The 16,669-nt window shown below is 41.6% G+C and overlaps 1 protein-coding gene across 3 annotated transcripts in view; it reads right to left on the minus strand.

Moving 5' to 3' along the window:
* Positions 1-16,669, minus strand: part of Wdr35 (WD repeat domain 35) — a 55,547-nt gene that overhangs the window by 32,066 nt on the left and 6,812 nt on the right. For 2 of the 3 annotated variants that reach the window (XM_085690859.2, XM_048439698.3), the window contains exons 5-12: positions 15,851-15,979; positions 14,037-14,170; positions 11,334-11,499; positions 11,049-11,194; positions 10,279-10,404; positions 8,105-8,290; positions 3,712-3,744; positions 3,291-3,351 (exon numbers count right to left, since the gene is read on the minus strand). In XM_085690859.2, coding sequence (XP_085546985.1) covers positions 3,291-3,351; positions 3,712-3,744; positions 8,105-8,290; positions 10,279-10,404; positions 11,049-11,194; positions 11,334-11,499; positions 14,037-14,170; positions 15,851-15,979 — 981 coding nt within the window. The remainder of the gene's footprint in view (positions 1-3,290; positions 3,352-3,711; positions 3,745-8,104; positions 8,291-10,278; positions 10,405-11,048; positions 11,195-11,333; positions 11,500-14,036; positions 14,171-15,850; positions 15,980-16,669) is intronic. The other variant, XM_048439699.3, reaches the window with a different exon arrangement.

The following is a 16,669-nucleotide window of genomic DNA, read 5'->3' on the forward strand; positions in this document are numbered from 1 at the left end:
CCCATAATCCCCAAATTCAAGAGGCAGAGATGGGATCCCTGGAGCAAGATGCTAGCTAGACTAGTCAATATCAGCAAACTCCAAGTTTAGCAAGAGGCTTGGTCTCAATAAGTAAAAGTAGAGCTATATCAAGGAAAATTCCCAACTTCAACTTCAAACCTCAACATGCATATATACGTGTGTGCCAACATACATGAGCATGCATATACACAGGCACACATGCACATACACATGCAACAAATTTCAAAATACATAGAAAGATTACTGAAGGAAAATTTTAAGAAATTATGCTTCTATCAACTGAGCCTTAACAGTAATGGCAGTCATTATTAGCCAAGGCAGGATGTAAAGTAATTTAAAACAATTTAGGAATTCACATATAAGAAAAACTTGCTTGTAATATTTTTATGCTGAGGGCTGAATAAATTCCTGCATCTAAAATTGTTCCCACTTTGTGACTTACTCATGTCTTAGCACTTTAAAGTACTGGTAAACTGAAATGTTTTCATCAAATTAACTTTCTCCAGAATACATGGAAGCCATCATTAGAAACCTGTCAAAATGACTGCCCCATGGCTGGTCCTCTCTGGTCACTCTGTCCCTCTATCCTTCTCTCAATGCTACCCTCTCCTCTTAAAATGCCAGCTGAAGAAATATGGGCATCTTTTTCCCTCTCTCTCCTCTGTTTCTCTCTCTCTCTCTCTCTCTCTCTCTCTCTCTCTCTCTCTCTCTCTCTCTCCCTCCCTCCCTCCCTCCCTCTCTCCCTTCCTCTTTCTCTCCCTCCCTCCCTTCCTCCCTCCCTACCTCCCTCTTTCCCTCCCTCCTTCTCTCCCTCCCTTCCTCCCTCTCTCTCTCTCTTTCTTGTTTTTCAAGACAGGGTTTCTCTGTGTTGCCCTGGCTGTCCTGGAACTTGCCCATAGACCAGGCTGGCCTCGAACTCACAGAGACCCATTTGCCTCTGCCTCCTGAGTGCTAGGATTAAAGGTGTGCACCACCACACTTGGGCCTGGCACATATAGGTATTTCTTACAAGGCATTCTTCCACACCAACATCCATTTATCCCAGTCATCAATAAAATATCTGGCACATGGAACACAGTACAGAAGTAGTAAACTGTTGCTCAACTGATTAACCAAGCCTTATATATTTATACAGCCCATAAGAGAAGTCATAATTTCTTTAATCATCTCCCACTGGACTATTACAGTGTCTGAAACACTGTACTTTTGGTGGTTTGCTAAATAATCACTTTTAGTTTACATGACATAAACACTGTCCATGCACTCAAGATACATTTGTCAGGGAAAGCGCTGTTAGAGACTGGGGATATGGAAGTTAACTAGACACAGATCTTTAAGAAGTCAGACAAAGAAAGCAGCAAGCACAGGGCAGGTTGGGAAGTACTTTGGAAGCAGTACACAAAGTGATAATGAGAGCTCCATGGGACAGCACCCAAAGAGGGACCTGCACTCCTCGTACTGAGCACAGAGGAGCCCTGCCAACCAGACTTTGCATAATGTCAAGGTTCTTTAGATTTCTACAGAAACTGTCAAGAGGGAAGATAAAGAACAAACCAAAACAATGCATTCCAGATGAGTGCGTGCCCCATGACACAGTTATTGTGTGTTTCGTTGTCCTACCTTCATGGAAATTTCGTAGAGACTTTCAAAGGTAATTGTGTAGCATACAAGTGGAAGAAAATGCTGCATCGTTGCAGCCGCTTGCTGCGGGTCAGTGAGCGAACTGTTGGTTAAAGTCTCACCCAGTGAGACTATAAGCCGGAAGGTTTTGAACCTCAGAAATACAAATTGTCAAGTTTTCAAATATTCATCGTTTTATGAAGCGGAAGGATTTACATTTAGTTTTGTTTTTAAAATAATCTACCTGGCATTAAAAATTACTTTGAGTTTAACCCTATAACAAATGAGTCAACATTTAAACTTTTGATATTGAAAAAAAATATATAATCTCAAGATTAGCAGAATTCACATCTTAAAGAGATAGTACTTTGCTTCAGCAAGATGGCTCAGTGGGTAAGGACTCTCACTATTGAGCCAATCCCCAAAACCCATACAGTGGGAGGAGAAAATCCCCCCTGAAAGTTTTCCTCTGGCTCCATGTACATGTTCTCTCTCCAGCCCACTGATGAGCTTTTTAAGACCCAATATCTAATCTGAAAATAAATGGCTGCTTCTCAGGGTCAGAAAATAGTTCAATGGATTTTCAAAATTTTTTTTGGACCGAATTATTCTTGTCACACCATTTCCAATACATGAAAGTACATTTTATAAAAAAAAAAATATTTATTTTGGAAGTTGAAATTGCAAAAAAAAAATATTTTAATGGCTTTTAATAAATTTCTTAGGATGAGACTTGAAACTATGCAGAGTGTTATTTTATATCTATTGGATAGAGAGAAGGGTAAAACTAAAGTAAACAAATGTCCTCAGAAATAAGTAAGGGGAAATTTTTAAGACTTTCTCTATCAATAGCCTGGCTTCATTAGAAAGCTCTGGAAAAATAAAGCTTATTTTATAAGCAGCTGAAGTGTTTTTATGGCAGAGAAGTATTTACAAGCAGTTTATTAATAATAAAAGTGTTTTAAAAGCAAAATTCTTTCTATAACCCTGTTTATTATAGACTAATTTGCATTGCACACCAATTCCTATACAACTGTATCCCCTTGTAGACAAATGGTGGCAATTACGGGATTACTATGGACTTTAGGCACAGGAGTCTTACAGGTATTGTATTAGCCATCACGCTTCCAGAGCGATGGGAGGCGCTGGGAACAGCCATGAGAACAGGCACCAAGTGGTGCTGCCCAAGGCAACCAGAGGGACGGCCATTTTTATTTCAGAGAATATCATTATAATTAATATCACCAGTATGGGTAAGAAGGTGTGATCCAAGACACAATGGTGTGTGGATGTGCACACTCATGTGTGTGCACACAGGGGCCAGAGAAGGATGTGGAGTGTCTCTCTTCTCTATCATTACCCACCTTTTTTGAGACGGGGTCTTTCACTGAACTGGAAGCTGTTTCAGTTAGGCTGTTGGGCCGGCGAGTTCCCGGGATCCACCTTTCTCAATTCCCAGTGTGGGGTTACAAACACATGTGGTCATGCCCAGATTATGTGGGTGGTTGGGGATTTGAACTCAGGTCTTTTTGCTAAAACAGCAAACACTCTGACACAATGAGTCATACCTCCAGGCCTTTAGGATGTTTTTAATTAGTGTTACAAACGAAACCCGATCAGGAAGGAAGTAAATGCTAACATTTGCTTACCCAGATCAATGTATTTCGGGTCCAAGGGTGTGCCAATAGAATTGCAAAGAACTAACACAAACTGTGAACAAACAGAAGAAAAAGAATATCAGAGTCCTTGCAAGAAGTTCAGAGTCCTTGCCTGTGAGCAATAAGGATATATCATGCTTATCCCTTTCAAGCATCGCTAACTGGGAATCTTTGATAAAAACGGTTCCATACAAAGAAGAGCAGACAAAAAGAAAGGTCATCTTCAGCACTGACTATTAAAAAAGACGAACTAGCAGCCAGGTTGACTCTCACTATAACAGAGCACTACTGTTTCAGAGAACACTTTAGACACACGTGGCATTTACAGCTAAGCTTCCTGATATGACAGCGGCCTAACTCATTCTCACCATCCCCATCTATCCAACCACACAGAACAGGAGTGATTTGTTACCGTTGCACCAAAGGTCTCCATTTCATTCTCCTCCTTTGAAGCAATATATGAACAGTATGAGAAATTAAAAAATGCAATTAATTCAGGAACAATGGCTTATATTCAAACAATCATCATAACTCATATTAGAAAAAACACGATGTACACTTTACATTATACTGTTCTAAGTTGGCAATTTCATCTTTTCCTAATCGGCTCAATAATTTCATATCAATTCTGTGTTGTTTGGTTTTCCTATCAATGTCTCAAAACTTGTTTAATTTTATAAACATTAAATGATAAAAGACTAAAATTTAACCTTTCTACTACTTAAGATAGGCTGTCTGTTGCCTCAGAGTAACACAAAAGTCTGCCCCCCACATCCATGACCACAGCTTTCTGCTTTAAACATAACTTTTCAGGATTTGGGATCCAAATTTGAGACTGAATATCTGGGGTAGGAGTTTCTGAAGTGCAAAACTCAGCGATCACATCATTTCGACCACACAAGAGCTCTGACAGCTGATCGCTCCAGAACATCATGACTTCCCTATTGGCAGACTTCACTGCCCTCGTTAAGAAAAACAGGTTTGGGAACTGTGTTTGGTTTTCCTCTCTATACTTAGCTCTCTGTGTATTGATTACTAACTTGACTCTCCAGTTATGCCCGATTAAGTACATCTTCTCTCAATGGATTTGACACACGAGGCGAGGTAGTGACTGATCCACCTGACCTTCCCTCGGAGCCTGTCCTCTGCCTGGAGCCCCTGGGTGTGCCCTGGGTCAGCTGGGACACTCTTTACCACAGGGGCTGGGCTTCTGGTTTTTCTCCTCTTTCTTGGTTTCTATAGCTCATCTTAGTGCCCTTTACCCGGAAATAACACAGATGAGCTTGAGAGGAAAATTTTGTCGATCTTGCACATTTAAAAAGACCAGTACTGCACTCACACAGGAGTTTGCTCTCAATGAGAAATCCTAAACATGGAATCATTTTCTCTCAGAATTTTGAGGGCGATTCTCCGAAGCTTTGCTGTTAATTAGCTGAAAGCCTGCCTAACTTTTCATCTTGTGAAGCTTGCTTTTCTCTTGAAAAGCGGTAGGACTGTGGGTGAGGGTGTTGTTTTATGGGTTCATTGTACTGTGTTGTGCCGGCTTCATCCCAAGTGCTCTGAAATTCACAGCGCATTCTCTGATGTGGAGACACTGTCAGTCACTGAACCAGGTTACTTCTAATCGAAAGCCTCAAAGGAATTTTGCTCCAGTTGGGGTACGTCTCTGCATGTGTGCTCACACGTGGGAGAGCCTGTTTGTGAACACGCATGTGGAGGGCAGAAGTTGACTTCCTCATCATGCTGCAGTTGACTTACAGGGCAGGCTCGCTTGCTGAACCCAACTGACTGATTTGACTATAGTCAGCCAACTGCCCCAGGGACTTCCTGTCTCAGCCTTCCCTGTGAGGGGACTACAGGTATACCACCAGGCCCCCAGCTTCTATGTGGGTGTCAGGGATCCGATCTCCAGCCCTCACACTTGCACAAGGTTTCAGCCACTGGGCCAGCCCCTCGTCCCCGTCCTCCATGTTGCCTGTCCGCTCTTTTAAGCACTATTATTCAAACGTTAAACCTTCATGACATCCTCACTATTTCCCATTTCCTTGTCTGTTTGTTCCATTAATATTTCCTCCATTTCACTGTTCAGCCTTCTTGCAAATTTTCAATGTGATTATCATCTTTGTGATTTCCATATCCCATATCCTTTTCTTGTTTTATGGATGGACATCTCTGAACTAAGGATACCAATGACTGTTCTTACGAGTCAACAGTGCCTTTGAATTGTTCTCCCTGGGCCAGAGTGATGGCTAAATGGTTAGGAGCAGTTATTGTTCTTGCAGAGGGCCAGGGTTCAGTTCCCAATACCCATCCATAATTCCAGTTCCAAGGGTTCCAACACCCTCTCCTGGACTCTGTGGGCACCTACACTCATGTGCTGCACAGACAAGCAGACACACACATGAATAAACAAACAAACAAATAAATAAATGATGGCTGGGCATGCTGGCATGTGCCTTTAATCCCAGCACTCAGGAAGCAAAAGCAGGAGTATCTCTGTGAGTTCAAGGTTAGCCTGGCCTACACATCGAGTTCCAGGACATCTAGGGCTACATAGAGAGATCCTGTCTCTCAAAACAAAACAAAACAAAAAACAAAAACAAAAAAAATGACCTGAACTGTTCCCCTCCTAGTCTTTGTTTCCCCCAAATTCTTCTCCCTCTACTTGCGTTTATATTTAGCATCTCTTGTTACCTTGGACATTATCCCCAATGTCTGTGCTGCCTTCCCATCTTCTATATTTAGGAGTAGGATGCTAAAACTCTACGTGGTACCTACTTTACCAGTGGGCCTCACCAACCATGATGTTGCTGTGAGACAACTGGGCAGGTCTGTTTTAAGAGATTCTCAATCTAGCCTGGCGGTGGTGGTGCACGCCTTTAATCCCAGGCAAAGGCAGGCAGATCCCTAAGAGTTCAAGGCCAGTCTGATCTATAGAACAAGTTCCAAGACAGGCTCTAAAGTTACACAAAAAAACCCTGTGAGAGAGAGAGAGAGAGAGAGAGAGAGAGAGAGAGAGAGAGAGAGAGAGAGAGAGAGAATGTTCTCAGTCTGTATGTGGTCCTTTCTCCGGAGCTAACGAGGTTGCCCAGGAACGGCTCTCACAGCCTGTAACCTCAAGGCTGGAAGCTCGATCGCCTGTGCTCTGGGAACCATGCCAGAGAGCACGGGGCGACTAGGAGGGCAGTGCTTGCAGGACAATGCTAACGCCTGTCTGACTTTCAGCAGAGTCTGTCCCCACCAGCCATGCTAAGGATTCAGCACAGAAATTCTTTTTCTCTTTAAGATTTTACTTGGGGCTTGTAGCTTGTAAGAAGGCTTGGCAAGTGGAAGGGCTTGTGCCCAGCCTGATGACCTAAGTCCAGTCCTTCAAACCTCCATGATGGAAAGAGAGAACAGACTCCTGAAACTTGTCCTCTGACTTCCACAAGTGTGATGGAGGACAAGAGCATGAACACACTCAAATAAATGTAAAAAGATTTTTTTTCTATAACTGCTATGGTTTTTAGGTTTGTATTTATTATTATTTTTGAGATGATTATATCATTTCTTCCTTCCCTCTAAACCTTCCCATATCCCCTTCCCTGCTTGCTTTCAAATTCTTGGCCTTTACTTTTATCAATTGCTGTTTTACGTGCATGCATGCATACTTATTTGTTTCTTTTACATGTGTGGATGCTTTGTCTGCATGTTTGTCTGTGCAGTACCCATGGAAGCCAGAAAAGGGCACTGGATCCCCTAGAACTGGAGTTACAGACTGTTAACCACCCTGTGGGTGCTGAGAATCTAACCCAGGTCCTCCAGGATAACATCCAGTGCATTTACCCACTGGTCCTTCCCTCCAGCCCTTATTTTCACTTTGGTCCCACTTGACGGCCAAACCTCACTCTTGGTAAATGGCAACAAGACCACAACCTGTAGGTTCTGTCTAGAGGAGATCAGGAAACTTGCCTATTCCATGTCTTTTTGTGGCTTGGGGAGGTTTTGTTTCTTATATCATCTCTGGTCCTCCCAGATTATCTTTGCCCAACAAGGCGCTTCAAATCCTCGGCTTCTTCAGCATCCTCTAACCAGTTGCCTCTAGCCATAACCCAAGAATGCCGTCCTTAGGTCTGTGAAAGTCACCTCCGCCGTCCACTTACTCTCCCATCTCCACACTTCGCTGTCAGTACCTATCTTTTCTGACCCCTATGGGTCTGTACTTATTTGAAAAATACTTGTACTGCTGTCTTAGTGTGTGTCAGGAGAAAACAAAGCCAAATGGGGCTGTCCAAATAATTGCCTTTAATAAAACCTCTGTGCTTTTAAATCATAACCCAGCCAAAGACACTGATCGTCTTCTTTTCAAATACATGTTTTTGAAAATTCTCAAATTGTTGGCATGCTTTACAAAAACACATCACTTATATTCTTTATTTTATGTTATGATATTAGTTTTAAAGGAACTGTATCTCCAACTAATAATAGATTTATCAAAGTCAAAAAGCTACTCAAACTCTTTTGTAATTTCATCAGTATTTCTGCTGGACATCCAGATATTCATTTTTCACGTGTGACATATTTCAGAGGCAAAAGCTCCAGTAAGAAAACCATTAGCATGACCTGCCAATGCGCGGCTGCTAGGAAAAAGAATCAGAGAACACAGAAACATGGATCCAGCTCTCCAAAACAGGTTCAGACAGACGTGGCCAAGAGAGTTAATGTTCTATCCTTGCCAGTGCCCACACTTGAGGTGGTGGGTAGCTAGAGACCAGTTCTGCCCATTGCAAACACATCTGTATCTTAAGATACTAAGGGGTCCCTACCTGAGGGTGATTTTCATCAGCTTTCGTAGCCAAAATGCAGAAATCGCCACAAGTGGTGATGGAAATGAGACTCTTCACATATTTAATGTATTTCTCATTGTTTTTTGTGTCCCAAAAGACAACACAGTACTCAGGACGATCGGGTCTGGTATACGCATAAACCACAGTATTTGAACAATAGCCCCACTAGGAATGGAGTAAGGGAAGGAACAGAAGTGGGGAGGAAAGAAAAGGAAGATAGACTATTTAGTTTGGGAGAGAAAGTCCCATTATTTTATTGTTACTTTAGAACTAATGTAACAGTTGCTGTATCAGGGTCAAAAAATAGATCCTTTCTTATTATCAAAAAAATCTAAAAATCATAATAAAAGACATTTTTAAAAAATATTCTACAAAAATAAGTTTAGCTTGTCTAACTTTCCTTAATTTGCAAAGATTAAGCTTCAGTGCTAAAAATTTTCAATAGTTAATCCCTGCTTTGGGGATGGGCCCAGAAAGTGATCAACTGCTATCAGGAGTTTGATTTCTGGGTCTCCAAGACAAAACTCAGAAAGTAAGTGCTTTGTCTTTTCCCCATCCATGTATTTTACAGAACGTTTTTACAGTCAAATCCTTCTACATTGTTTATCCAAAACAAATGCAGAAGCCCTACCCCAGCTTTCTGAGTAGTAATCATGTATGGATCTTGTAGTTACAGCCATTCACTGAATGTCTGCACCACAGTCCCCACGGAGAACAGAACGTGTGCACACACAGTTTTCCCTCTGTCTAACATGCTTGAACATTCATATGGAGTCTTGGGTACATTATACTCATCATCAACACTCTGCTTATATTACTGAAAGCTCGGCCATGTAGACTTTTCATACCACTCACTAACATCAACTTTGACTTTAAAAGACTTTAGATTTATAAAAAAAGTTAAAAAGGTACAAAGTTCCCAAAAGCCTTCAAACATTCTCCCTGTCGTTAGTATTATACATGGCTGTGACACATTTGCCTGAGCTAAGAACCCAGCATCACTAGACTCCACACTCTTCATCAGCTTTCCCTAATGTCCTCTGAGATCCCAGAATCTCATGGTGGCTACATTATACTCCACTGTCATGTCTCCTGGGCTCCTTCGAACTGTGATGGTTTCTCAGTCCCCCTGTATTTGATGACCTCAGCTGAAATCAGTGCCCATCAGTTTGGGTCTGTCTGGTATTTTTCTCAAGCTTACATAGTTACTGGTTTGTAGGCAGACCAGAACTGAACATGCCTGCTCCTCTCATGTCACATGAAGGGTTTATGATCTCCACATGACATCACTGAGGATGTTAACCCTCATCACTTGGCCAGAGAGTACTTTGCCAGGCTTTGTCACTGAAGAGCTCCCTTCTTTTTCCTTTTCTAAGCTATAAGGATGGGAAGCTCCACCTCTAAGAGAGGCAGTATGCAATCTGGAATACTTCTGTAAGAAAAATCTATTTTCTTCCATTTATTCTACTCAAACACAGGGCTGTGTGCACTGTGTGTGCTGTGTGTGCACTGTACTGTGCATGCTGAGCTTTGTGTGCTGTGTGTGCTGTGCTGTGTGTGCTGTGTGTGCTGTATGTGCTGTGCTGTGTGTGCTGTGTGTTCAGTTGTATACAACTGTGCTGTGTACTGTGTATGTTGTGTTGTGTGTGCTGTGCTGTGTGTGTTGTATGCTGTGCTGTGTTGCTGTGTATGCTGCATTGCTGTGCTGTGTGTTTTGTGTGCAGTGCTGTGTCTGCTGTACTGCACTGTGGTGTGTGTACTGTTCTATGCTGTGCTGTGCTGTATTTACTGTACTGTGTGTGCTGTGCTGTGTGTATTGTGTGTGTTGTGTGTATGGCACTGTGCTGTCCTGTGTTATGTGTGTTGTGCTGTGTGTACTTTGCTATGCTATACTGTTCCCTTTCATCTCGGTCATACCCTGTAATCAGCCTTTCAATTACTATCGTGAGTGGCGAGCTGTTTTCAGCCGAGGTCTTGATTCTTAAAGTCATTTTAACTTTAAGACTAAAGTTAAATACACGGTATTCAGGAAAAGTTGCTGTTTACTAATTTTAAGAGCTTCACACACAAAAGCCGCCTTTCTACAAGTTTCTTACTTAAAAAGCTCTAATGGATTTAGCTTTTTAAAAAAGTTTTATAACTGCTCTTCATACCTTATAGTCAGGTCGAATATTTGCAAAATATATAAAGGAGTCAACAGCTAAAGCAATCTTCAGTCCGCCTCCTTCCCAAGACAGCGAGCACATCTGCTTTCCCGGGACTTTCAAAGTACCCAGGTGCTAGGGAAAAACGAAATGTAAAGTTATAGTGAACAAATTATTACTCAAGTGTGCCAATGCTGCTACAGAATATTCTAAAAATTAAATGTATTAATAACACCACCAAGAAGGATAATACGTATTTATGAAAACAATGCTGACATTTTAGTATTTATCATTTATGACTTATTATTAAGATACATTTTTTTTACAAATAAATCATCATGCCAGATGTAGTGGTGTATGCCTTTAATCCTAACACTCAGAAATCAAAGGCAGGTGGATCTCTGTTCGAAGTCAGCCTAGTCTGCAAAGCAAGTTCCAGGATAGCCAGGGCTACATAGTAAAGCCCTGTCTCAAAAGAAAAAAAAAACTAAAAAGTCATTGATTAGAAAGAGATATTAATTTGGCTCACAGAGAGAATATCCTAACTAGCTATTTCATGGCAATTCCCTACATCAAACATTCAGGTTTGTAAACATACAGATTATAAGAGAGTAACTATAATAAAGACTTAGAAGATACCATCCAGACACACACTTGGCATCTGGAGGCTGCCACTCAAATGTCCCGCAAAGGAAGCATAGCGAGCTGTCCTTTCTGTTCATTTCCCCCACTTACTGCTGCGCCTGTTAAACGGGAAGGTAAGTCTGAGGCACATTTACCTCACCAAATGGCGTGTAAAACTGCACAATGTTGACATCTTTGTCCTGCGTGACTACTTTCTGAGAGCCTGCCACAGCTAGCACACTGCCAATGTGGTTCCACTGGATACCAACCACATACATGCCCGTATCAATCAAAATCGGATCTAGTAAAAAATAAATAAATAAATAAAATAAAGGATAAATGTGGCAACTGGGGTCACACTTAGCCTAGGGAACTTTATAATCATAAGAATAATTTTTAAAAATATTTTTAAACTTCTCCAACTTAAAAAAATTACTTACTTTGGTCATTCTCGTGTCTCATTATTTGACATCTCCCATTGTCAAAACAAATTGCCAGGCATGGGCAATCCGGCTCCACATAGCCCTCTGTGCCATGGTACCAGTGAATCCCAGCGATACTGATTGCTCCAGTGACATTCACCAAACAATTCAATTTCATTTTCATCTAGGTAGAAGTAGTTAGCTTAGCCTTAATAATTGCATTTTAAAATATGTAATTTAACCTACAGAAGTACTGAAGGAAAAGCAATGAAAATAAAATATAGCCAGATGTGAAATCTGGCTATAAATGCAAGCTTTGTAACTTACTGGGTCACCAAACCTAGATAAACTACTCACCTGACTCTCCATTTTTTCCCCATGCATAAAATAAGAACAAAAATACACAGAGATGAGTGTGGTGGTTTATGCTTGTTATTTCAGCACTCCAGAGGCTGAGGCAGAAAAGATCTCAAGTTTGAGGTCAACCTGGGCTACACAGCAAATACAAGGTCAGTCTCAATAATATAGGAGACCTAAGCTCAAAACATATTTTAAAAAAATCTATGCTAATATTTAAAGTTTTTTAATAAGATTAAAATGATACTAGAAGATCATGAGTTCAAAACCAGAGACTATGTAGTGAGACGATCATGTCACAGAAAGAAAGAAAAGGAAAGAAGAGGAGAGGGGAGGGGAGGGGAGGGAAGAAGAGAGAAGAGGAGAGGAAGAAAGAGAGAGAGAAAGAGAAGGAAGGAAGAAAGAAAGAAAGAAAGAAAGAAAGAAAGAAAGAAAGAAAGAAAAAAGGAAAGAAAGAAAGAAAGAAAGAAAGAAAGAAAGAAAGAAAGAAAGAAAGAAAGAAAGAAAGAAAGAGAAAGAGGGCGGGAGGGCGGGAGGGAAAGAAATCGAAGCATCTATAGTCTACAACAGACAACAGACAAGTCTGGGGCAACAGAGAGGGAAGGAAGCCAGCACCAAGAATGGTCCATCCCACATCAATGAACACAACCAATCCCTCACAGACACCCTCAGAGGCTAACCTCAATCTCCATAATTCCTTCCCAGAATGTACTGAGCTTTGTGTCCGATGTGAATCTAGGTCATTCCAGGTTGACAATCAACACTAACCTATTGTGGGACTCCATTCAGACAATTAGTTTTTGGTAACCAGCCCTTTGGGTGTAGTCTGCACAGACCAGGGTTCAGTTCCCTGAAGGGGAGCCAGAACAGCAGAGTGAGCACACTCTCTCTTGTAGCTTATCATTGGAATGTAGCAACTCAGACCATGCCCAAAGGGCCGGTCCCCCAACAGCTAATTGGCTGAACGGATTCCCACACGCTAACCATTTTACATAAAGCTAACTTACTTTTACCTTCTTCCTAGAAATTGATTTTTATCCCTTATGTAGTAAATCAGTTACCATTCTTTTAGCAAACAAGTTCTGGCTACTACAAAAATAACTGTGGTATCCTACTGATGTGGGATTCCCCTCTGTATGATGTGAATACCATTAATAAAGTTAATAAAGAAGCCGTTTTGGGCCTGTGATAGGGTAGAGCAGAGCTAGGTGGGGAAAACTATACTAAATGCTTGGAGAAAGAAGGCAGAGTAAGGAGAAGTCATGGAGCCGCCACCAGAGACAGACGCCAGAACCTTGTCGGTAAGCCACAGCCACATGGAGATACACAGATTAATAGAAATGGGTTAAATTAAGATGTAAGAGTTAGCCAATAAGACATTAGAGCTAATGGGCCAAGGAGTAATTTAATTAATACAGTTTCTATGTGGTTATTTCAGGGCTGAGCAGCAGGGAACAAACAGTCTCCTACAACATCCTGCATATAAACATTGATTCAGGCACCAGAAGCCTTTAAAAAAAAAACAAACTTAACCCAGCGTATCGTCCTACTCCTTATCCTTCAGCACCAGTGCGCTGCCATCCTGTCCTATCCAGCAACAGGAAATCAGGACTAAAGTCTACACTCTCTATGTTAATTCGCCTTACAGGAACTACACTTGGGCTAGGAATGTAGCTTAGTAGAATAGAAAGCCCACTTACCATTCAAGAAGCCTTGTGTTATAGTCAATGTCTGCAAAAGACTGAGCATGGTGGAGGGCACTCCTATAAACCCGAGAACTCAGGAGGTGGAGACAGGATAATCCAAAATTCAGCGATGCAACAAACCCCAGCCTGGTCTACGTAAGACCCTCTCAAAACAACAGCGACTAGCCCCACCCTGCCCTGGCCACTGCCCTATGGCTGTGAGGAAGCACCACGACCAAAGCAGCTCTTATGGTCATCATGGCTGGAAGCAGACAGGTGTGGTACTGGAGCTAAGAGTTTTACGTCCTGATCCCTCGGCACCAGGCAGAGGGAGACACACTAGACTTGGAAACCTCAAAGTCCATTGCCAGTGACATACCTCCTCCAACAAGGCCACACTTCCTGATCTTTCCCAAACAGTTCCACTCCCTGGCAACTAAGCATTCAAACAGATGAGTCTGTGGGGGCCAGCCCCTTTCACGGCACCACATACACCCAAGAAAATCTAGGATTTGTCTTTTAACTTTTAAAATTATTTAATGATTAGAAAACTAAAACTGAAGAAAAATTCTATAAATTATTGTAACTATCATAAGAACATGCATATATAAATGACATAAAATAACCATATAAAATTATACTAATAGAATAATGAATATATATGTATATATAAACTTACAATAAAATTTCCTTGATTATCATAAATGTGTATTTCTCCATTTGCCATTCCAAAAAGTAAGATTTTACTGTCTGCAGACCAGGTCACATGGCATAGCTGTATACCCTTCAGGTCTTTTCCCCAAATCCGATTCCCTACGACAAAACACAGCCATGGTTACCACAAGCTCAGAGCTGTGATCTTCCAAGCCCACTTTGGAATCTTGGTTTCCCTAAAGAGTTCTCCTTTTCCTCACAGCCATCATGTAGCCTGCAGCCATTCGATTTATTTGGTCAATGGATATTTATTGGCACTTCTATAAGCAAGATCGTAGACAGCAGCTTCTATACTTCTATAAGGAGATCGTAGACAGCAGCTACGTTTCAAACTCTCTGCCGTCTCTTCTAAACTCCCAGGCAGGGAGGGCCTCACTCACAGCTATGAACTCAGCCGTCTACTCTAAGAAGAAATGCGAGTCTGCAAAAGCACATCTACATTGACTTGCATCCCCAAGCACTCAGAGCTAAGAGAACCCAACCTGGTTCTCTTTCTGCCCGTGCCAACACAATGAGAGGGGAGCTCCTCAGATGGGCTCTTCTGCGGCCAATCCTTCCACCTGGGCCGTCAACCCTTCCCAGGTTTACAAAGATCTCCCTCTAGTTAACTCCCATTTCTCTCTTTTCCTTTCAACTTTCTCTCTGATCCTTCTTACAACTTTTAAATGTGCATCAAACTCCTAATTATCTCACATAAAAACAACGAAGCAAAAGGCCCTTCCTTCAACCTTCAACTTCCTCTCTACTACGACCCAATTACTACCAACCCCTCCCAGCCACAGTTTTTACTATTTACGGAGTGCTGCCAGATTCCCTTCCTAAGAGTCCTCTCCACCCCTTAGCCATCCCAGTCTGCCACTGCTCCACACCTCCATTGATGCCTCTGGTACAGGAGGCCATGACTGCCTGTTGCTGAAGCCAATAGGCAGTGGGTCTTATTCTAACCTTTGCCTGTCTTTTGGACCACACCCTTCCTTCTTGATAGTCTTTACTTCCAAGGGCCTTTGTCTCCAAGACATCTATTTTCAGTGTATGGGTGAAATTCTTTTTCCAAGCTATTCCTTAGCCCTGAGACATTCTACTCATCTACCTGTGGATAATGGATGTGTCAACATGCATCTCCTCCTCCAGGAAGCCTCCCTGATCTCGCCCTATCTGTGTGTGATGATTTTCCACACATTCCTGAATGCTCCCTGTTGTAGCGCTGACCGCTGATGCGTGAGTGCCTGTTTTCCTATGATCACTTCTGATCTAGGTCAGGGATGCGTCTCCCAGCTGTGCCATTAATTCCCAAACTACAGCAACTGCTTTCGAGGCTCACCAACACTGAACTACTCCAATAACCACACACAAATAAATAAATGAATGAAAATTATTTTAAAACGATTTCCGTAGGAATTTTTTTTTATATTAAAACCAAGTTGCAGGCTCACAGAAGGCCCAGTGTTATGTATGTGCTATAATTTGAAAGAAAGTGACGTTAAGGCTAGAAAATATGTCAATGGCATGCTGTTCAGCTGAAAGATTTCTGTAATTTTATCCCTCTGAAACTAAAATCTACATTTCTATACAATCTAACTGATATGAAGATCATATTTAAAATGATACCAGGAAATTAATCCACCTGCTTTCCATATCACTGCAGGACACTGAAACAAAAAATTTGTCCTGAAAATAAAGACGAGTAGTTAGAGCCACACAGTGGTTCCTAATGTCACCAAGTAATATAACAGGTGCTCTCTTCTTCAGTGTCTATTTCCCAACCAGTGGCTGCATTACCGTCCACGGAGCCAACTATCACAGCTCCGTCTTCATACACAATGCAGATCTTCTGGCCGTCAGCGTTCCAGCTCATACTGCGAACCACCGACTTATTGCGGTTGTTGATCATCTCCTCATACCAAGAGCCTGTGTTCACAAGTAAAAAAAACTACAAGTCAAAACCTGCACACTTAGTGGGCCAGGCATGGTGACACACATCTCTCGGCACGTGGGAGGCAGAAGCAGGAGAATTTCTGAGTTTGAGGCCAGCCTGGTCTACAGAGTGAGTTCTAGGACAGCCAGGGCTACACAGAGAAACCCTGTCTTGAAAAAAATCAAAGGGAGGAAAAAAAAAACTTTCACATTTATCATTTGGTACTTAAGGGTTGATAATATTTTCTGGGTATTATCCTGTATACCATTAATCCCAGAATTTCAGAGGCTGAGGCAGGAGGATCAAAAGTTTGAGGCTAGGTTGTGGCTACATATAGCAAGACCCTGTTTAAGAAAGAAAAAAGAAAAAGTCGCTAACATCCAAAGAATTCACCGTTGGATAAATTATTGTAAAAGTTTCTATAACATAAGGCATTTAACTTTAAAGCGTTCAAACCCGCCGTAAACAAAACTAAAAGTTTGATTATGTATTTTTCCTAATTACTCCAAAATTATTATAGAAAATACAACAAACATTCCTCTTTTAATTTTTATTTCTCTCTTCTTGTAAATTAAGAAAATGAAATTACAGGGGCTGGAGAGATGGTTCAGCAGTTAAGAGCACTAACTGCTCTTCCAGAGGACCCTGGTTAAATCCCAACACTCACGTGGCAACTCACAACT

Source organism: Myodes glareolus, chromosome 6 (genome assembly GCF_982192425.1).
Source record: "Myodes glareolus chromosome 6, mMyoGla1.1, whole genome shotgun sequence".
NCBI lineage: Eukaryota > Metazoa > Chordata > Mammalia > Rodentia > Cricetidae > Myodes > Myodes glareolus.